The 22,073-nt window shown below is 44.3% G+C and overlaps 1 protein-coding gene across 1 annotated transcript in view; it reads left to right on the top strand.

Annotated features, from left to right (window-relative positions):
• The window catches only part of lrp5 (low density lipoprotein receptor-related protein 5), a 240,912-nt gene that overhangs the window by 85,121 nt on the left and 133,718 nt on the right, over window positions 1-22,073 (top strand). Inside the window, exon 3 of the mRNA XM_086007994.1 lies at window positions 12,037-12,234. Within this exon, the coding sequence (XP_085864120.1) occupies window positions 12,037-12,234 (198 nt within the window). The remainder of the gene's footprint in view (window positions 1-12,036; window positions 12,235-22,073) is intronic.

The raw sequence follows: 22,073 nt of genomic DNA, 5'->3' as shown, positions 1-22,073 counted from the left end.
TCTCTCTCTCTGTCTCTGTCTCTCTCTCGCTCTCTCTCTCTCTGTCTCTCTCTCTCTCTGTCTCTCTCTCTCTCTCTCTGTCTCTCTCTCTCTCTCTCTGTCTCTCTCTGTGTCTCTCTCTCTCTCTCTCTTTGTCTCTCTCTCTCTGTCTCTGTCTCTGTCTCTCTCTCTCTCTGTCTCTCTCTCTCTCTCTCTCTCTCTCTCTCTCTCTCTCTCTCTCTCTCTCTCTCTGTCTCTCAATTCAATTCAATTCAATTCAATTCAAATGCTTTATTGGCATGAAAGTTTACAGAGAACCATATTGCCAAAGCTTTCACAACAAAAAAGTACAGTTTTCCAACATTCTGTAGGTGTCAAACAATTTTGACCCTTGTTGGGTACATACAATATTACTTTTAAACAATATTAACTTAAACAGTCTTTGTACATCATTGGGTACATTCAGTATTAATTTTAAACAGTCCTCAGGTTGTGACATATTGTTACATATTTGGCACCAAGGTATGGTCTGTCTCCTTCTCCCAGGACTAATCTTAATTTTGACAGGTCATCCAAATCTTTGAAATCTCTCTCTCCAATTCCAATTCCAATTCAAATGCTTTATTGGCATGAAAGTTTACAGAGAACCATATTGCCAAAGCTTACATAGCAAAAAGGTACAGTTTTCCAACATTCTGTAGGTGTCAATCGATTTGACATTTGTTGGTTACATACAATATTACTTTTAAACAATATTAATTTTAAACAGTCTTTGTACTTCATTTGGTACGTTCAATATTAATTTTAAACAGTCTTAATTTTTAAACAGTCCTCAGGTTGTGACATGTTGTTACATATTTGGCCCCAAGGTATGGTCTGTCTCCTTCTCCTAGGACTAATCTCAATTTTGACAGGTCATCCAATTCCTTGAAATCTGGGGTTGTTTGGCTTAGCTTGTTGAATAATATGTTTCTTGATGTGTTGAATTTTTCGCATTTTAGGAGGAAATGCATCTCTGTTTCAACCTCGCCGGCCAGACATTGATCGCATATTCTATTCTCTCTAGGCTGCCAGGATTTCTTGTATCTGCCTTTTTCAATTTCCAGTTGGTGGTCGCTTAGTCTGTACCTGGTGAGGGTCTGTCTCTGTTTTGTGTCTCTGATGGTCGTGAGGTAGTCTGCCAGTTTATATTCTCTTTTTAGGGCCCGGTAACATTCTAATCTGCTTTGGCTTTCGGTTATTTTGTTCCAATGTTCCAGGTAGGTTTCTTTGCATTTTTTAATGCCTCTCTGCCTCTCTCTCTCTCTGCCTCTCTCTCTCTCTGTCTCTCTCTCTGTCTCTCTCTCTGCCTCTCTCTCTCTCTCTGTCTCTCTCTCTGCCTCTCTCTCTGCCTCTCTCTCTCTCTCTGCCTCTCTCTCTCTCTCTGCCTCTCTCTCTCTCTCTGCCTCTCTCTCTCTCGCTGCCTCTCTCTCTCTCTGTCTCTCTCTCTCTCTCTCTCTCTCTCTGTCTGTGCCTCTCTGTCTGTCTGTCTCTCTCTCTCTGTTCTCTCTCTCTCTCTCTCTGTTCTCTCTCTCTCTCTCTCTCTGCCTCTCTCTCTCTCTCCCCCCCACCCCCTCTCTAGGGGATGATTTTAACCCTACTCACTCAGCAGAAACCTGGTGGGTGGGCAGTTAAAATTGTCCTTGCTCTTACCTGTCCGAAAGCTGCCATGATCACAACAGCCGTAATTTTAACCTGCTCTCCTGAGCAGGCAACAAAGGCACGCACCCGGGGCCAACAGGATCCTTCTTTACATCGGCATGTTGCGGCCCGATGACCTAATTGAGACCAGACTATAATTTTAACTCTTGCCTGAGTGGGGAATCCACCTGTAGTTAACATCTCCATATCTCTCTTTTCCATCAGGAGCCATTGGATGACAATTAAGAGTTGGAATAATGGTTGTTATGTCCCTTTCTTGGATTCCAGTGGACCATGTGTGCATTATCCTTTCATGCCTTTCTCGGCCTCTTTTGCATTTGATAGTTGACTACTCTCTCATCCTCCAATACCTCTTCTGTGTGGTACCAGCCTTACCTGTATCAGCTTCAAACTGTTTCCTCCAGAATACTGCAAAGTACCATTCTTCGACCCCTTCTATTCCTCGTCTACATGTTCCTCAATGGCATAGGATTATCTTCCACATTTCAGCTGATAACACTGAGCTCTACCTCCCTGCCAGCACCCTGAAATCCTGACCATCAGTATACTGTCAGATCGCTTGTCCATGATTATTTAAGGACGTGGGTGGAAAAATTTGTTTTAGCCAGCAAAGCTGCTGGTGTCACTGGGAACTGGAGTAAATGGCCGCAACACTAACGGGGCAAAATTGGTCTGGGGTGGAGATTGTTGGCGCAGTTCTTACCTTCCATGCACTGCCCTCCTCGTGGCGTTGCTGGAGGCATCCAGGACAAAGTTCCTGTGCAAGAGCGGTGTTCGAGCCTTGCACGGCCTCTGCAATCGAGGCTGTGGAGCTCACAAGGAATTGTGGGTAATGAAGAGGTCTGAGAATTAAAGGGGCCATGCACACTGACGCAAAATAAAATGAAGTGAAACAATGCAGCTTTCAGCCCTTACTGCCTTTTAAAAAATATTTAACATTAAAAAGAAGTCCCAAATGTGAATATTCAGCTCTTAAAGCTGAATTACTTTCCTAACCTCAAAAAATGGGAAAACTGCCTCAGCTCTAACACAAATGGCTCAGCAAGCCAGCTTTGTGTAGGGGGTCAACACTGCAAGACAGGCCGTCTACCCACAAGGGCCAGGAGGCACTCCAGACAGAAGGATGTGGGAGTACATCACCGAGGTCGTCACTGCCAGCAGTGTCATCCGTACCATCTGGCTCCAGTGCCCAAAGAAGCTTCATGACCTCAGACCCGTGGTCAAGATCAGTGAATGCATCTTCAAAAGCCGTCTCCTACCAACTACACCACAAGCACCATATGCTGCTCAATGCACAACTCCCAATCACTCACCTACCAACAATAAGAACGTAAGAAATAGTAGCAGGAGTAGGCCATTTGCCCCTTCAAGCCTGCTCTGGCATTCAATAAGATCATGGCTGATCTTCTACCTCATCTCCACTTTCCTGCACTATCCCCATATCCCTTGATTCCCTTAATATTCAAAAATCTATCCATCTCAGTCTTGAATATACTCAATGACTGAGCCTCCACAGCCCTCTGGGGTAGAGAATTCCAAAGATTCATCACCCTCTGAGTGAAGAAATTTCTCCTCATCTCAGTCCTAAATGGCCAACCCTTTATTCTGAGACTGTGACCCCTGGTTCTAGATTCCCCAGCCAGGGAAAACATCCTCCTTGCATGTACCCTGTCAAGCGCTGTAAGAATTTTGTTTGTTTCAATGAGATCACCTCTCATTCTTCTAAACTCTAGAGAATATAGGCCTAGTCCACTCAACCTCTCCTCATAGGACAATCCCCCATCCCAGGAATCAGTCTGGCGAACCTTCGTTGCACTCCCTCTATGGCAAGTATATCCTTCCTTAGGTAAGGAGATCAATACTCCAGGTGTGGTCTTACCAGGGCCCTATATAATTGCAATAAGACATCTTTACTCTTATACTCAAATCATTTTGTAATAAAGGCCAACATACCATTTGCTTTCCTAATTGCTTGCTGTACCTGCATGTTAACTTTCAGTGATTCGTGTACAAGAACACCCAGGTCCCTCTGAACACGACATTTCCCAATCTCTCACCATTTAAAAAATAAGTCTGCTTTTCTATTTTTCCTACCTAAAGTGGATAACCACATTTCTTCACATTATATTCCATTTGCCATGTTCTTGCCCACTCACTTACCCTGTCTATATCCCCTTGAAACCTCCTTGCATCCTCCTCACAACTTACATTCCCACCTAGCTTTGTATCATCAGCAAACTTGGATATATTACATTTGGTCCCCTCATCCAAATCATTGATGTAGATTGTGAATAGCCGAGGCCCAAGCTCTGATCCTTGCGGTACCCCACTAGTTACAGCCTGCCAACCCGAAAATGACCCGTTTATTTCTACTCTGTTTTCTGTCCATTAACCAATCCTCAATCCATGCCAGTATATTACCCCCAATCCCATGAGTCCTAATTTTGTTTAATAACCTCTTGTGTGGCACCGTATCGAATGCCTTCTAAAAATCCAAATACACCACATCCACTGGTTCCCCCTTATCTATTCTGCTAGTTATAACCTCAAAAATCTCCAACAGATTTGTCAAATATGATTTCCCTTTCATAAATCCATGTTGACTCTGCCCAATCCTAATATTATTTTCTAAATGTCTAGGGGGTGTGTTTGCTAGTGCTCTGGGGGAGGGTTTAAACTAAGATGGCAGGGGGTTGGGAACATGAGCAGGGGGACAGAGGAAAGGGAAACAAGGATAAAAACAAAAAAAAGGAAGGAGAAAAACAAAAGTGGCAGTCAGAGAAATCATCGGTTTAAATCAAACATGGCCACAGTAAATAATAATTCTAATAGGTCTAAGAGCGTTAAAAAAATAAGCCTGAAGGCTTTGTGTCTTAATGCGAGGAGCATTCGTAATAAGGTGGATGAATTGGCTGCGCAAATAGAGGTAAACAAATATGATTTGGTTGGGATTACGGAAACGTGGCTCAAGGATGGCCAAGGCTGGGAACTCAACATCCAGGGGTATTCGATATTCAGGAAAGATAGGCAAAAAGGAAAGGGAGGTGGGGTAGCATTACTGGTTAAAGAAGGGATTAACACAATTGTAAGGAAGGATATTAGCTCTGATGATGTGGAAGCTGTATGGATAGAATTGAGAAATACTAAGGGGCAGAAAACGTTAGTGGGAGTGGTATATAGACCTCCAAACAGTAAGGCGGAGGTTGTGGATGGCATTAAAAGGGAAATTAAAGAAGCGTGCAATAAGGGCACTGCAGTCATCATGGGTGACTTTAATCTACATATAGATTGGGCTAACCAAATTAGTAACAATACTGTGGAGGAGGAATTCCTGGAGTGTTTACGGGGTGGTTTCCTGGACCAATATGTCGAGGAACCAACCAGAGATCAGGCCATCTTAGACTGGGTATTATGTAACGAGAAAGGATTAATTAGCAATCGTGTTGTACGAGGCCCCTTGGGTTGGAGCGATCATAATATGATCGAATTCTTCATTAAGATGGAGAATGAAGTAGTTGACTCAGAGACTAGGGTCCTCAATTTAAATAAAGGAAACTACGATGGTCTGAGGCATGAGTTGGGTAGGATTAATTGGGGAATGTCACTCAAAGGGTTGACGGTGGATAGGCAATGGCAAACATTCAAAGATCGCATGGATAAACTGCAGAAAATGTTCATCCCAGTTTGGCACAAAAATAAAACAAAAAAGGTGACTCAACCGTGGCTAACAAGGGAAATTAAGGATAGCATAAGCTCCAAGGAGAGGACATATAAATTGGCCAGAAAAAGCAATAATCCTGAGGATTGGGAGCAATTTAGGATTCAACAAAGGAGGACAAAGGGATTAATTAAGAATGGGAAAATAGAATGAGAGTAAGCTTGCAGGGAACATAAAAACTGACTGTAAAAGCTTTTATAGATATGTGAAGAGAAAAAGATTGGTGAAGTCAAGCGTAGGTCCCTTGCAGTCAGAATCAGGGGAATTTATAATGGGGAACAAAGAAATGGCACACCAACTAAATACATATTTTGGTTCTGTCTTCACAAAGGAGGACACAAATAACCTCCCAGAGATGCCGGGGAACATAGGGTCTGATGAAAGGGAGGAACTGAAAGAAATCAGTATTTGTAGGGAAATGGTGTTAGGGAAATTGATGGGATTGAAGACCGATAAATCCCCAGGGCCTGATAATCTACATCCTAGGGTACTTAAGGAAGTGGCCCTAGAAATAGTAGATGCATTGCTGATCATCTTCCAACATTCGATGGAATCTGGAACAGTACCCATGGATTGGAGGGTAGCTAATGTTACCCCACTATTCAAAAAAGGTGGTAGAGAGAAAACAGGGAATTACAGACCGGTAAGCCTGACATCGGTAGTGGGGAAAATGCTAGAGCCCATTATAAAAGATGTAATAGCAGAGCACTTGGAGAACAGTGACGGGATCGGACAAAGTCAACATGGATTCACAAAAGGTAAATCGTGCTTGACTAATCTACTGGAATTTTTTGAGGATGTAACTGGTAAAATAGATAAGGGAGAACCAGTGGATGTGATGTATCTGGACTTTCAGAAGGCCTTCAATAAGGTCCCACATAAGAGATTAGCGTGTTAAGTTAAGGCACATGGGATTTGGGGCAAGGTATTGACTTGGATAGAGAACCGGTTGGCAGACAGAAAGCAAAGAGTTGGAATAAACGGGTCCTTTTCCGAGTGGCAGGCAGTGACTAGTCGGGCACCGCAGGGATCGGTCCTTGGACCCCAGCTATTCACAATATATATTAATGATCTAGACAAAGGAACTAGATGTAATATCTCCAAATTTGTAGATGACACAAAGCTGGGTGGGCGTGTGTGCTGTGAGGAGGATGTTGAGAAACTCCAGGATGATTTGGACATGGGCGATTAGGCAGAAACATGGCAGATGCACTATAACATGGATAAATGTGAGGTTGTCCACTTTGGTGGCAAAAACAGGAAGGCAGATTATTATCTAAATGGCAATAGATTGGGAGAAGGGGAAGTGCAACGAGACCTGGGTGTCCTTGTGCACCAGTCGCTGAAGGTAAGCATGCAGGTGCAGCAGGCGGTTAAGAAGGCAAATGGTATGTTGGCCTTCGTAGCGAGAGGGTTCGAGTACAAGAACAAGGATGTCTTGCTGCAGTTGTACAGGGCCTTGGTGAGACCACACCTTGAGTATTGTGTGCAGTTTTGGTCGCCTTAGCTGAGGAAGGATGTTCTTGCCATGGAAGGAGTTCAGCGAAGATTCACCAGGCTGATACCTGGGATGGCAGGAATGACATATGAGGAGAGATTGGGTCGATTGGGCTTGTACTCGCTAGAGTTTAGAAGAATGAGAGGTGATCTCATTGAAACTAATAAAATTCTGACAGGACTGGACAGACTAGATGCAGGAAGGATGTTCCCGATGGTCGGGGAGTCCAGAACCAGGGGACACAGTCTAAGGATAAAGGGTAGGCCATTTAGGACAGAAATGAGGAGGAATTTCTTTACCCAGAGAGTGGTGAACCTGTGGAACTCTTTACTACAGAAGGCGGTGGAGGCCAGTTCATTAAATATATTCAAGAAGGAATTGAATATATTTGTTAAGGCTAAAGGGTTCAAGGGGTATGGGGAGAAAGCAGGGACCGGGTACTGAGTTTGGACGATCGGCCATGATCGCATTGAATGGCGGAGCAGGCTCGAGGGGCCGAATGGCCTACTCCTGCTCCTATCTTCTATGTTTCTATGTTGTTACCATGTACTTAATAATAGATTCTAGCATTTTCCCTATTACTGATGTCAAGCTAACTGGTCTGTAGTTCCCTGTTTTCTCTCCCTCCTTTTTTCAACAGTGGGGTTACATTTGCTGCCTTCCAATCCGCAGGAACCGTTCTAGAATCTATGGAATTTTGGAAGATGACAACCAATGCATCCACTATCTCTATAGCCACCTCTTTCGAAACCCTAGGATGTAGGCCATCAGGTCTTGGGGATTAATTGGCTTTCAGTCCCATTAATTTCTCCAGTACTATATTTTTTACTAATACTAATTTCTTTCATTTCCTCATTCTCGCTAGACCCTTGGTTCTCCACTATTTCCGGGAAGTTTTTGCGACTTCTTCCGTGAAGACAAACACAAAGGAATTTTGCCAGCACTCAGAGGGTGGGTTTGGAGGTGGGTCCGCTGTCAAAATAGCAAACATTGACAGCGGGTAGGAACCCCGCAGTCAACCCGCTTCCACACGAGTCTTCCAGGTGTCGGGTCTGTCAGCAGAGAGCTGACCCGACACCAAGCAGTGGTGGATACAATTAAATGGCTTGTTAAGAGCCAATTTAATGGTATGTTGAGGCTTCCTTCCAATTTTACGTTCTCCCCCATGGGTTACCCGCTGCTCGGGGAACATGCCAGCTCACCCTGGCATGAGTTGAGTCTGCAGAAGTTCTGTAAAGGATGCCATGTTGCAGATGGTCAGTTTCAGAGCGCACAAACTTTTGGTTACTGCATTTGTAAGACATATAGATTTCTTTAGCTTGCAAGTGTTTAGAGGCAACTGTATGTCTAGTGTCACCTCATTGGAACAATCTCTCTCACCATTGGCAGATCGCTGCTGTCATCTCACCTGCAGCTGCCATCTATTGCAGCAACATCAGTGTCCTTTGAAAAAAATCACACTTTGGTCCTCTGAATCCTTCCATGATCAGCCCCAACACCAACATCACCAACCTCCACCATCACCTGATGCTGCACTGGAGACAGGGCATCCGCCCCTGATAACATTGCTGTTCCGGAGGCCAGCGATGGCATCACCATGGCCAGATTTACTTCACTTGACGCTGTTAACCCTGGCTGCCACATGATGCGCCAGGTTGACACTGCGTTGGTGTCCTGGGGAGGTCTCTTCTGCCCTTAGAAGGGAAGAGAGAACCTCCTTGCGTGTTGTGACTCCCTCCATAAGCATATGGAGGGAGTCATTGGAGAGCCTGGGTGCAAGTGCCCACCTTTGTGCAGTGCTCGTCAGTGTTTGCAGCCCCTCAATGCTGTCAAACACTGACAGAACAACTGTCAAACTCAATGTGGCCGTGGTCTCTTTAAGGAAACCGGCTGATGACGCGTCATCAAATGACGTCATCAGACACGCTTCCTGTTAATAGGCCAGGAAGCCTGCAGGGCGGGCTTAACAAGGCCAATCAAGGGAAAATCCCTTTGACAGAGCGGCTGCAGCCAGGATCGTGACTGGAACCCGGAAACCAGCTTTCCCGCCACCATCCCGATGCCGCTGATAAAATCGCGGCCAAAGTATTTGTTTAATTTCTCTGCCATTTCCTTGTTCTCCATTATAATTTCTCCTCTCCTAGCCTGTAAAGGACCCACATTTACTTTCGCAAATCTTTTCCTTTTTATATACCTATAGAAGTTTTTACAATCTGTTTTTATGTCTCTCGCTAGTTTACTCTCATATTCTATTTTCCCTTTCTTTATCAATTTATTGGTCCTCCTTTGCTGAATTCTAAAATCCTCCAACCCTCAGGCGTCCTAATCTTTTTTGGCAACATTATAAGCCTCTTGCTTTGATCTAATACTATCTTTAACTTCTCTTGTTAGCCTTGTTGGACCACTTTTCCTGTGGGGTTTTTGTGCCTTAAAGGAATGTATATTTGTTGTAAATTATGTATTAATTCATTAAATGCTAGCCATTGCTTGTCTACCATCATACCTTTTAATGTAGCTTCCCAATCTACCTTAGCCAACTCACCCCTCATACCTACGTACAGTAGTTTGCTTTGTTTAGGTTTAAGACCCTAGTTTTGGATTTAACAAAATCACTTTCAAATGCAATATAAAATTCTATCATATTATGGTCACGCTTCCCTAAAGGCCCCTTTACTACAAGGTTATTAATTAACCCTTTCTCGTTGCACAATACTAGATCTAAAATAGCCTGTTCCCTAGTTGGTTCCTCAACATACTGATCCAGGAAACTATCTTGCATACCTTCCATGACTTCGTCCTCCACACTATTACTGCAAATTAGGTTTGCCCAGTTATATGTAGATTAAAGTCCCCCATGATTACTGCATTACCCATGTTACATGCACCTCTGATTTCCATCCTGTATATCTCAGCCACAAAGGGGCTGTCTGGGAATCATCCTTCCATCTGCTTCTTCCTCTTCTGCTTCCTCCTCTTCTGTGCCTTCCTCTTCCCTCTGCAAGCGAATGCTGTAAATGTGAAATGACAGCATAAAATGCTGGAAATACTCAGCTGCTAAGCCAGCATCTCGACCTGAGACATGAACTCTTTTTCACTCCACGGATGTTGCGTGACTGGCAGAGTATTTGCAGAAAACCCTTGCAAGTGTCCAGCAGCACTCCCTACACAATTTTAAAAAAACAAAAAACTTTTCACATCTATTTCAGCAAGCCACCACTTCAACAAAACCAAAAAAAAACAGTCCAAAAACCTTACATTCAAACTTACCTGAACGATGTGTATGTGACCCTCTAAGAGGTGCAGACATCGCCACTGTCAGCCTGCTTGCACGCCAGGTTAACCTGGTGTGGTTAGGACCCAGCACTGTTGGGGTCGAAGTTAGCATTGTTGACGTTAATTCGGCATTGCACGCCGATTGACGTCACCACGCCGCCATTTTTTCTTTCAGGGCGCTACCAGCTACCGGCAGCACAAAGGGGGAGAGGAATATGGCAGCCGCTGTGGGACCTGCCACCAGCTGGTGAAAGAGTGGGGGCCACCATTTTATCACTATTTCATGGCGCTACGGAGTGTCGCTCAACAGATGAATTTCTAGCCCATGGGAACAGGGCACTTGGAAAATTACAGTATGATTAGGCAGAATCAACACGGTTTTATGAAAGGGTGTACCTAGCAGGGTAGATGAGGAAGATGCAGTCAATGTAGCAGGCGCTGCGTATAACAGGTGGCCGATCCGATACGGCCGGTTTGAACCACCGCCCCAAGACAAGTTTCTAGGCCAGGAAGTCTTGCTGCAATTATATAGGGCTTTGGTGAGACCACACCTGGAGTACTGTGTACAGTTTTGGTCGTCTTAACTAAGGAAGGATATACTTGCCTTAGAGGGGGTGCAACAAAGGTTCTATAGATTGATTCTTGGGATGAGAGGACTGTTCTATGAGGAGAGATTGAGTAGAATGGGCCTATATTCTCTGGAGAAGTGGTCTCATTAAAATGTATAAAATTCTGAGAGGGCTTGACAGGCTAAGAGGCTGTCCCCCCCCCCCCCCTGGCTGGGGAGTCTAGAACCAGGGGTCACAGCCTCAGGATAATAGGTTGGCTATTTAGGACTGAGATGAGGAGAAATTTCTTCACTCAGAGGGTTATGAATCTTTGGAATTCTCTACCCCAGAGAACTGTGGATGCTCAGTCGTTGAGTATATTCAAGACAGAGATCGATAGATTTTTGGGCACTAAGGGAAGCAAGGGATATGGGGATTGGGCGGGAAAGTGGAGTTGAAGTAGAAGATCAGCCATGATCTTATTGAATGGCAGAGCAGGATCGAGGGGCCATATGGCCTACTCCTGCTCCTATTCTTTATGTTCTTCTTTTCCTTGTCTTTGTTCATCTATTTGCCATCCATTTCTTATGAAACACCTTGGAATGTTCACAATGTTAAAGTCATGATATAATTGTAAGTTGTTGCAGTGCTGCCACAGCTAACACAACATGGAACAGTAACTGAGCCCTTCCAAGTCTGTATGACTTAATACCATACCATGCTGTTCCTTGAGGGCCCCCAGAATTATGAGGAAAAGAAAGTACAGTTAAGTCAAGAAGAGAATTCCTGAAAAGACCTAGGCCACATGTGTTGTTTTCGAATGTGAAATAAGTCTGACTTCCCCACTGGCAATCTCCTTTCTCTTATACAAGGTGTGGACTCTTTCTGAAAAAGAAAAATTGGGTGCTCCATTATAAATTTCCCTCAAACTGCATAACAGTTTTGAAAGTGCAGTTTAAACAGAAACTGCCCAAATAATAATTGTCTGTATTCACAGCTCTAAACACAGCTGTTTAGAAAAGCTAGCCGTGCAGATGGTGGAACATGTCTGGTATGTAAGCAGACGAGACTTTCAATATTTCTGTGAGATATCCTGTTAAATGAAGCATTGGTGAAGAAGGCTAATTGCTGAATAAGAATTATTTGTGACGACTGTGGATTCTACAGTATTTGTAAAACAATGCAATGTCTTTTGTCATGGTGGTTTTTACATCTTATGCACCGCATGTAAATTGAGAATATTTTAAACTGGAGAACCAAGTCCATGTTTGTTAGCAAGTTCTTATTTCACCTCTGTTGCTCTCTATATGTTTTTACAGGTACATGTATTGGACAGACTGGGGTGAAATACCGAGAATTGAACGAGCGGGCATGGATGGCAGCAGTCGTTCCGTCATTGTGGACTCTGATATTTACTGGCCAAATGGACTCACAATTGACATAGAGGAGCAGAAACTTTACTGGGCAGATGCAAAGCTGAGTTTTATTCATAGATCCAACTTGGATGGTTCTTTCAGGTAATTATTCATTCAAATATTTTACTTTTGTCAGGTAAGATTACAGACCAATTGTTTCATGGGAAAAATATAAGAGCAAGTGGTTTACTGTGATAGCTCATTGAGGATTTATTGCTTTACTCTGAATAACATAGAATTGTGCTCTTGACTAATGAAATCAGTAGCATGGTAAAATGTTTACATGTTTATCATTTCTTGCATGTCTGACCTACATTATTATTTGTTGGAAGATATATCATGATTATAATTTTATAGGCTATTTATAGAATGTCAGACATTGGGACTGGTAATGCTTTTTTTATTTATATATATATATATACACACACTTTTAGGACATAACCTCTATGTACCGATGCCAATTACTAAACATTGTGCCAACCGACTCCCTAGTTTTCCTGATTGCAAGTAAAGCCTCCTGTCAAGGCAACATATGGTGAACACTGCAGTAAGCCCCAAAGGCCATGTAAGGCAACATTTCTGCTTTGAAAAAGGTTCAAGTTGGCCCAATTCCTTTTAGGACTAAAAGGCACATTCTCCCAAAAGCTACATCATTATGCCGGGAAAGCTTACTCGGCGCCACATATTCTTTTTTCATTTAACTATCTGAGGAAAACCATAGGAATTTTCTGAGTTTCAAGTGATTGTTACCAGTACAAGATGCTCCTCTTAGGATGGACTTTTACTGTGTCTGGATTTGTGCCATTTGACCCCAATTGTGGTTGTCTATTTGTGACTAGAAGAGAACCATGTGTTTCCTTACTTGGCCAATTGACTGGCCAGTTTCTTTGCACAAAAACAGCACAACAAGCTGTATAACTGATGTGCCAAATAACGGTCTGAATCCGTGAGGTTAAAGCTTAAAACTAAAGGCTTTTATTAAGTAAGAACATGGCATCGAGTTAACACAAGGCAGCCATCATTCAATACTGACCCAGCCCTTATGAGTAAGACTCACACCAATCCGGAGGATCCAGAGGGGCGGGGCTAGGGAGGACCATTAGTGGTTACATCTGTAGAACATTCCAGACTTTAGCAAGTACAACAACAACAGACAATACAAATGCCAGAACACAGAGTTATTTCATCACAATAACGTACAGCTCCCATATTCAGGCAGTTTGGGCTCCTGCTATCCCAGGAAAAAACAAAAATAGAGTTAGCCCCAGACCTTCGATTTTACAGGAGCCATGTTTCAAATTGTTCAAGGGCAATCTCTGCCAGGGGAATTAAATTCTGAATGTCTGCAGACAGTAAAAATAATTTCAGGATTGTGTGAGATGCAGGGTTTGGAGACCTAGAGAATGGTAGGATGTGGGTGTGCTTCCATCCACAACTCCCAGACTCAGCCATGCCAAGGTGTCAAGCAAAGGCCAGGTGTTTTATCACCGGAAGGAAGAGCAAACTTTCTTCGTAGCCTGGAACACATAATCTTGACATTTACTAGTATTGATTAAGGCCTGGATCAGGCACTTGCTTTCCTGCCTGTCCCACTTGTCTGATGATGCTTCCTGACTGGTGGAGAAAATGAAGAAATGTTTTTTCATAATTTAAAAAAAAAATCCCGTACAGGGAATTTTAATTTATACATATTAGTTAATTCTTACCGAATGTACAATTTGAAAATGAAATGTAAATACCATGAATATCTAATACTGATTCCAAAATCATAGATAAATTAGTGATTCATGAGTGGAAAATCCTTAAATTACTCTTGTGGGATAGTTGATATTTTTAGTAGTCAAGGGGACACATGGTACTGAGCAATGAGTGCCATGCAGCAGACATTTGGTGAGGTTAGGGTACGGGTGCTTATTTCCTCTCCCTCCCCCACATAACTGATGATAAAGATTGAGGTAATTCTTTCTTTATGATAACATTATAAATTAATTACACTGCAAACGATCACAATGTCCTGACAGAATTTGATTTTCTTTAAGTATCTTGTGGTAAAGGTTTTGAAATATGTTATTTGTTGTAAACATGCACCAAACTAATTCTCTTAAAGAATTTGGCTGTCCTATTGTGCTAATTGTTGTATTTTATAAATGCGAAGTATTAATTGCAGTGGTTACATCGGAGGCAAGTGTAATTGAGTTGCTTCGTGCTTACCTTGGCTGGAGTCAAAGTGAGCAGGAGAGGATATGTCTGCTTTGTCTTAAGCAAGCATTGGTTTGCAGTAGAGTATTAAAGCTGTTTCTTTCCCCCCCAAACTGGCAGGCCTGTTGTAAATGCTGAAGTATACCAATCTTCTAATCAGCATGCTTTATTGCTGTCACTGGGGTCAAGCAAACAAGGGTGGCGGGGGTGGGGGGGGGCAGGGTTTTGATCATCTCTGGTATACAACCAGTGCCTTTGAAAGCTTTGTCAAAGGCTGTATTTTGTTACATAGTAGTGGCTTTGAAATTGCGACTGTAAAATGGATTGTTGGAAGAATTTTCTTTTTAGCTCCTGTGTAAATATTAGCTTGTTATTTCAAATTACAGGGAAAACGTGACTCGATAAGGGAATAAACACACGGAATATACTGACTTGAAGTTAGAGTATACTGCTGCGTTTGAAGGATGAAGTGTCCCGAAATCAGTTCCGCTCTCGTACTTGAAATAAAGATAGTTTAGTGAAATGCATAGTGAGGTAGTTTCTGTTTTCATGTGACTCCTCAATTTGGATGTCTACTGTGCTAAAGTTACACAAGAGTGTTTTCTTCAGGCAAGTACATAAGACTGCAAACAGCATGAAAACCTTGCAATTAAAACTATTAGTTATAACAACATACTGATACACTTATACAAATTGCTCCCATATGTTAAAAGAACTACAAGGATTTATCGAGACATTAAAAAGCATTAGCAATAATTGCTTTGAATTTGAACTTTATGGATCATATCAGAAACACAAAGGATTTCTTTTTTGGTCAACCAAGTATCTGACACGCACAAAAACCCGTCACCATGTTGAAGTCCCAGAATCAAGCTACTGAGAAATCTACTCCTGTAGAATGTCTGGTGTGGATTGCACACTCTCCACATAGGGACATACCCAACATCTCCAAATACAGAGACTATAGGTGTAAGTTGGCAGAGTCGAGAGACCCCAAGTGTAGGCAGGGGTACTGTTGAGTTAAACCTGCTGAAACCATACAGCATACCAGTACAAAGCACTGTTAAAGTTTCCCACACCTCATCCAGCTAGGATCACCCAACTCTTTAGGACATTGTCTTGTAGGGTTGTCTGCAGCCCAGTGCGAAGAATCTCCTCCCCCAATGATAGGTCTACCTCTCCAGGTTTCACTAATAAGCCAAACTGACTGGCCAATTATCAACAATGGTCTGAAGTACTGCAGACCTCCCTGGTTCAGATACCTGATTACAAATCTCACACACACAACTGGCTGATGAGGACTGGTGCCAGAAATGCCTGCCAGTTTGCAGTTACTCGTATTAAAATTAGGCCCTGTCCATGGAATTTGCTCGTGTCCGTATAGTGCTCTGTCATCTGCTTTCCCATGTAAAATGACTGCTAAGGTGCATTGTTTATGGAAGTGCATTTAAAGAGCCTTTATAGTAAGATTTGTAGCAGCATTTTGAGGCTATTCTGATGCTCTTGTTTTTTGTTTCCTTCCTGTTTCCACTTCTCTCTCTCTCCCTCTCTCTCTCTGTCTTAGGCAGTCCCTCGGATCCGAGGATGACTTGCTTCCACATTAAAAATTAGTTTGCAGGTGACTGATGAGTCCAATGCGGTACCTACAGTCTCTGTCACAGGTGGGGCAGACGGTGGTTGAAGGGGCGGGAGGGTGGGGTGCTTGGGTTGACGTGCGCTGCCTGCGCTTGGCTTCCGCTTGCTCCCGGCGAAGAGACTCGAGGTGTTCGGCGCCTTCCCGGATGCTTCTCCTCCACTTTGTGCAGTCTTGGGCCAGGGATTCACAGGTGTCAGTGGGGATGTTACACTTTTTCAAGGAGGCTTTGAGGGTGTTCTTGAAGTGTTTCCTCTGCCCACCTGGGGCGCTCTTGCCGTGCCGCAGCTCCGAATAGAGCGCTCGTTTTGGGAGTCTCATATCGGGCATGCGGACAATGTGACCCGTCCATCGGAGCTGATTGAGCATGGTCAAAGCTTCGATGCTGGGGATGTTGGCCTGAGCAAGAACACTGACATTGGTGCGCCTATCCTGCCAATGGAGTTGCAGCATCTTGCGGAGGCAGCGTTGGTGATACCTCGCCAGTGCTTTGAGGTGCCTGCTGTACATGGTCCATGTCTCTGAGGCATACAGCAGGGTGGGTATCACTGCTGCTCTGTAGACCATGAGCTTAGTGCCGGGTTTGAGGTCCTGGTCTTCAAACACACTCTTCCTCAGGCGACCGAAGGCTGCACTGGCACACTGAAGGCGGTGTTGGACTTCGTCGTCGACCTCTGCTCTTGTTAACAGTAGGCTCCCGAGGTATGGAAAGTGGTCCATGGTGTTCAAGGCCTTGTCGTGGATTTTGATCATCGGGGGCAGTACTGTGTGGCGGGGGCAGGTTGGTAGAGGACCTTTGTTTTATGGATGTTTACTGTAAGGCCCATGCTCTCATACGCTTTGGTGAAGGTGTTGACGATGGTTTGGAGTTCGACGTCCGAGTGAGCGCAGACGCAAGCGTCGTCTGCATACTGTAATTCGCCGACAGAGGATGGGACGACCTTGGATCTGGACTGGAGGCGACGGAGGTTGAACAGTTTCCCGTTTGTTCTGTAAATTAGCTCCACTCCAGTGGGGAGCTTACTGAGGGTGAGATGGAGCATTGCAGCAAGGAAGATCGAGAAGAGCGTTGGTGTGATGACACAGCCTTGCTTGACCCCGGTTCGTACGTGAATTGGGTCTGTGGTGGAACCGTTGGTCAGGATCCCGGCTTGCATGTCGTCATGAAGCAGACGGAGGATGGTGACAAACTTTTGAGGGCAGCCGAATTTGAGGAGGACACTCCATAATCCCTCACGGTTGACGGTGTCGAAGGCCTTTGTGAGATCAAAGAAGGCCATGTACAGCGGTTGGTGCTGTTCTCTGCATTTCTCTTGTAATTGATGTGCGGTGAAGATCATATCCATTGTGCCCCTTAGTGGGCGGAATCCGCATTGCGACTCTGGGAGGAGCTCTTCGGCCACTGGGAGAAGGCGATTGAGGAGGATTCTTGCGATGACTTTCCCTGTGGCAGACAGCAGGGAAACTCCTCTGTAATTACCGCAATCGGACTTGACACCTTTCTTGAAGATGGTCACAATTATGGCATCTCTGAGATCCCCTGGCATGCTCTCCTCCTTCCAGGTAAGAGAAATGAGTTCATGAATTTGTGCCAGTAGTGCTTCTCCGCCATGCTTTAGTGCCTCGGTGGGGATTCCATCTGCTCCTGAGGCCTTGTTGTTCTTCAGTTGTCCGATGGTCTTTTCAACATCATGCCGGGCTGGGGTTGTGCTGAGATGGTGGCGGGTAGCATGCTGTGGGATGGAGTTGAGGACACTCGCATCGAAGACAGAGTCGCAGTTAAGGAGATCTTCGAAGTGCTCCTTCCAGCGGGCACTGACTGCCTCTCTGTCCTTGATGAGTACCTCTCTGTTCTTGGCCCACAGTGGGGTAGAGCCTTGGGTGCTTTAGGCGTCTGTAGTTCTGTTGCTGTTTCCAGATCCGGAATGCCTTGCGCTTACAGCTTATTAGCTCCTGGATCTCCTGGTCATTCTCGTCGAACCAGTCTTGGTGTTTCCTGGTCGAGTGACCGAGCGTCTCTTCACAGGTGCTGATTATAGAGGCCTTGAGTGCAGACCAGGCGCTGTGCCCCCTCTGTGTCTCTGCATCACTGAGAGTCGTCAGGTTGTTTGAGGCACAGGCTGAATAGGGCTTTCTTTGCTGGGTCTTTGAGTGCTCCAGCATTAATTTTCCTGCGGCATTGTTTCTGTTGCCGCCGCTGTTTTGGGCTACATTGATGGCATTAGTTGGCATTGCACTCACCTGGTTCCATTCTTTTCTAATCGTAGCCAGAGAATCACCTGCAATGGCTTCTCTTCCTGCTCCCGCATCATTACCTCTGGTGTCCCCCAGGATCTATCCTTGCCCCGCCCCCAGCTATTTCTCATCTACATGGGGAGTGTTTGCTAGTGCTATTGGGGAGGGTTTAAACTAAAATGGCAGGGGGTTGTGAACCTGTGCAGGGAGTCAGAGGAAAGGGAAGCAAGGATAGAAGCAAAAGACAGGAAGGAGAAAAGCAAAAGTGGAAGGCAGAGAAATCAAGGGTGTAAATCAAACAGGGCCACAATAAATAATAATTCTAAAATGACTAAGCGTGTTAAAAAATCAAGCCTGAAGGCTTTGTGTCTTAATGTGAGGAGCATTCGTAATAAGGTGGATGAATTAGCTGCGCAAATAGATGTAAACGGTTATGATATAATTGGGATTACGGAGACATGGCTCCAGGGTGACCAAGACTGAGAATTCAACATCCAGGGGTATTCAATATTCAGGAAGGACAGGAAAAAAGGAAAAGGAGGTGGGGTAGCATTGCTGGTTAAAGAGGAGATTAACACAATAGTAAGGAAGGATATTAGCCCTGATGATGTGGAGTTGTATACAGACCCCCAAACAGTAATGCTGAGGTTGGGGATGGCATTAAACGGGATATTAGAGACGCGTGCAATAAGGGCACAGCAGTTATCATGGGTGACTTTTAATCTACATGTAGATTTGGCTAACCAAATTAGTAACAATATTGTGGAGGAGGAATCCCTAGAGTGTATATGGGATGGTTTCCTGGACCAATATGTCGAGGAACCAACTAGAAATCAGGCCATTTTAGACTGGGTATTATGTAATGAGAAAGGATTAATTAGCAATCTTGTTGTGCGAGGCCCCTTGGGGAGGAGCGATCATAATATGATAGAATTCTTCATTAAAATGGAGAGTGAGTAGTTGACTCAGAGACTAGGGCCCTGAATTTAAATAAAGGAAACTACGACGGTATGAGGCACGAGTTGGCTAGAATGGATTGGGGAACGTTAGTTAAAAGGGTTGATGGTGGATAGGCAGTGGCAAACATTTAAAGATCGCATGGATGAAATACAGAATTTGTTCATCCTTGTTCGGCATAAAAATAAAACAAAACAGGTGACTCAACCATGGCTAACAAGGGAAATTAGGGATAGCATAAGATCCAAGGAGAGGACATATAATTTGGCCAGTAAAAGCAGCAAACCTGAGGATTGGGAGCAGTTTACGATTCAGCAAAGGAGGACAAAGGGATTAATTAAGAGGGGGAAAATAGATTATGAGAGTAAGCTTTCAGGGAACATAAAAACTGACTGTAAAAGCTTCTATAGATATGTGAAGAGTAAAAGATTGGTGAAGTTAAGCGTAAGTCCCTTGCAGTCAGAATCAGGGGAATTTATAATGGGGAACAAAGAAATGGCAGACCAATTAAATACATACTTTAGTTCTGTCTTCACAAAGGAGGACACAAATAACCTCCCAGAGATGTCAGGAACATAGGGTCTAATGAGAGGGAGGAATTGAATAAAATCAGTATTTGTCGGGAAATGGTGTTAGGGAAATTGGCAGGATTGAAGGCCGATAAATCCCCAGGGCCTGATAATCTACATCCTAGGGTACTTAAGGAAGTGGCCCTAGAAATAGTAGATGCATTGCTGGGCATCTTCCAAAATTCTATAGACTCTGGAACAGTTCCCATGGATTGGAGGATAGCCACTGTAACCCCACTATTTAAAAAGGGTGGTAGAGAGAAAACGGGGAATTATAGACCGGCAAGCCTGACATCGGTAGTGGGGAAAATGCTAGATTTCCATTATAAAAGATGTAATAGCAGAGCACTTGGAAAACAGTGACAGGATCGGACAAAGTCAACATGGATTTACAAAAGGTAAATCATGCTTGACTAATCTACTGGAATTTTTTGAGGATGTAACTGGTAGAATAGATAAGGGAGAATCAGTGGATGTGGTGTATTTGGACTTTCAGAAGGCTTTCGATAAGGTCCCGCACAAGAGATTAGCGTACAATGTTAAAGCACATGGGATTGGGGGTAAGGTACTCTCTTGGATAGAGAACTGGTTGGCTGACAGGAAGCAAAGAGTTGGAATAAACGGGTCTTTTTCCGAGTGGTAGGCCGTGACTAGTGGGGTACTGCAGGAATCGGTGCTAGGACCCGAGCTATTCACAATATATATAAATGATCTAGACAAGGGAACTAGATGGAATATCTCCAAGTTTGCAGACGACACAAAGCTGGGTGGGCATGTGTGCTGTGAGGAGGATGCAGGGAAACTCCAGTATGATTTGGACAGGTTGGGTGATTGGGCAAATGCATGGCAAATGCAGTATAATGTGGATAAGTGCGAGGTTATCCACGTCGGTGGCAAAAACAGGAAGACATTATTATCTGAACGGCAATAGATTGGGAAAAGAGGAAGTGCAACGAGACCTGGCTGTCCTTGTGCACCAGTCGCTGAAGGTAAGCATGCAGGTGCAGCAGGCGGTTAAGAAAGCAAATGGTATGTTGGCCTTCATAGCGAGAGGATTCGAGTACAGGAGCAAGGATGTCTTGCTGCAGTTGTACAGGGCCTTGGTGAGACCGCACCTTGAGTATTGTGTGCAGTTTTGGTCACCTTATCTGAGGAAGGATGTTCTTGCCATGGAGGGAGTGCAGCGAAGATTCACCAGACTGATACCTGGGATGGCAGGAATGATGTATGATGAGAGATTGGGTCGATTAGGCTTATATTCGCTAGAGTTTAGAAGAATGAGAGGGGATCTCATTGAAACTTAGAAAATTCTAACAGGACTAGACAGACTAGATGCAGGAAGGATGTTCCCACTGGCGGAGGAGTCCAGAACCAGGGGTCACAGTCTAAGGATAAGGGGTAAGCCATTTAGGACAGAAATGAGCTGGAATTTCTTCACCCAGAGAGTGGAGAACCTGTGGAATTCTCTGCGACACAAAGGCAGTTGAGGCCAATTCATTAAATATATTCAAGAAGGAGTTAGATAAATTTCTTGAGGCTAAAGAGATCAAGGGATAGGGGGAGAAAGCAGGGACAGGGTACTGAATTTGGATGATCAGCCACGACCTCATTAAATGGCAGAACAGGCTTGAGGGGCCGAATGGCCTACTCCTGTTCCTATCTTCTATGTTTCTATGTACATGCTGCACCTCGACGACATCATCCGAAAACACAGCGTCAGTTTTCACATGTACACTGGTGACACCCAGCTCTACCTCACCACCACTTCTGTTGACCCCCTCAACTGTCTCTAAATTGTCAGACTGCTTGACCAATATCCAGTACTGGATGAGCAGAAATTTCCTCCCAACTAAAGCCAAACTGAAGCAATTGTTTTCGGTCTCCGCCACAAACTCCGTTCCCTAGCCACTGACTCCATCCCGCTCCCTAGCACCTGTCTGAGGCTGAGCCACACTGTTTCAAACCCTGGTGTCATAATTGATCCTGAAATGAGCTTCCAATCACAAATCCGCATCATTACTAAGACCGCCTATTTCCACCTCCATAAGATTGCCTGACTCCGCCTCTGCCTCGGCTCATCTACTGCTGAAACCCTCATCCATGCCTTTGTTACCTCTAGACTTGACTATTCCAACGCACTCCTGCCTGGCTTTCCACGTTCTACTCTACGTAAAGTTGAGGTCTTCCAAAACTCTGCTGCCCGTGTCCTAAATCGCACCAAATCCCGTTCACCCATCGCCCCTGTGCTCACTGACCTACATTGGCTCCTGTTTAAGCAACGCCTCGATTTTAAAATTCTCACCCTTGTTTTCAAATTCCTCCATGGCCTTGCCCCCTCCCTATCTCTG

The sequence above is a fragment of the Somniosus microcephalus genome, chromosome 15, assembly GCF_052327205.1.
Source record: "Somniosus microcephalus isolate GS21.2 chromosome 15, FLI_Smic_1.0, whole genome shotgun sequence".
NCBI lineage: Eukaryota > Metazoa > Chordata > Chondrichthyes > Squaliformes > Somniosidae > Somniosus > Somniosus microcephalus.
Note: the sequence above shows the minus strand (reverse complement) of the source record. Positions and strands in the feature narration are given on the sequence as shown.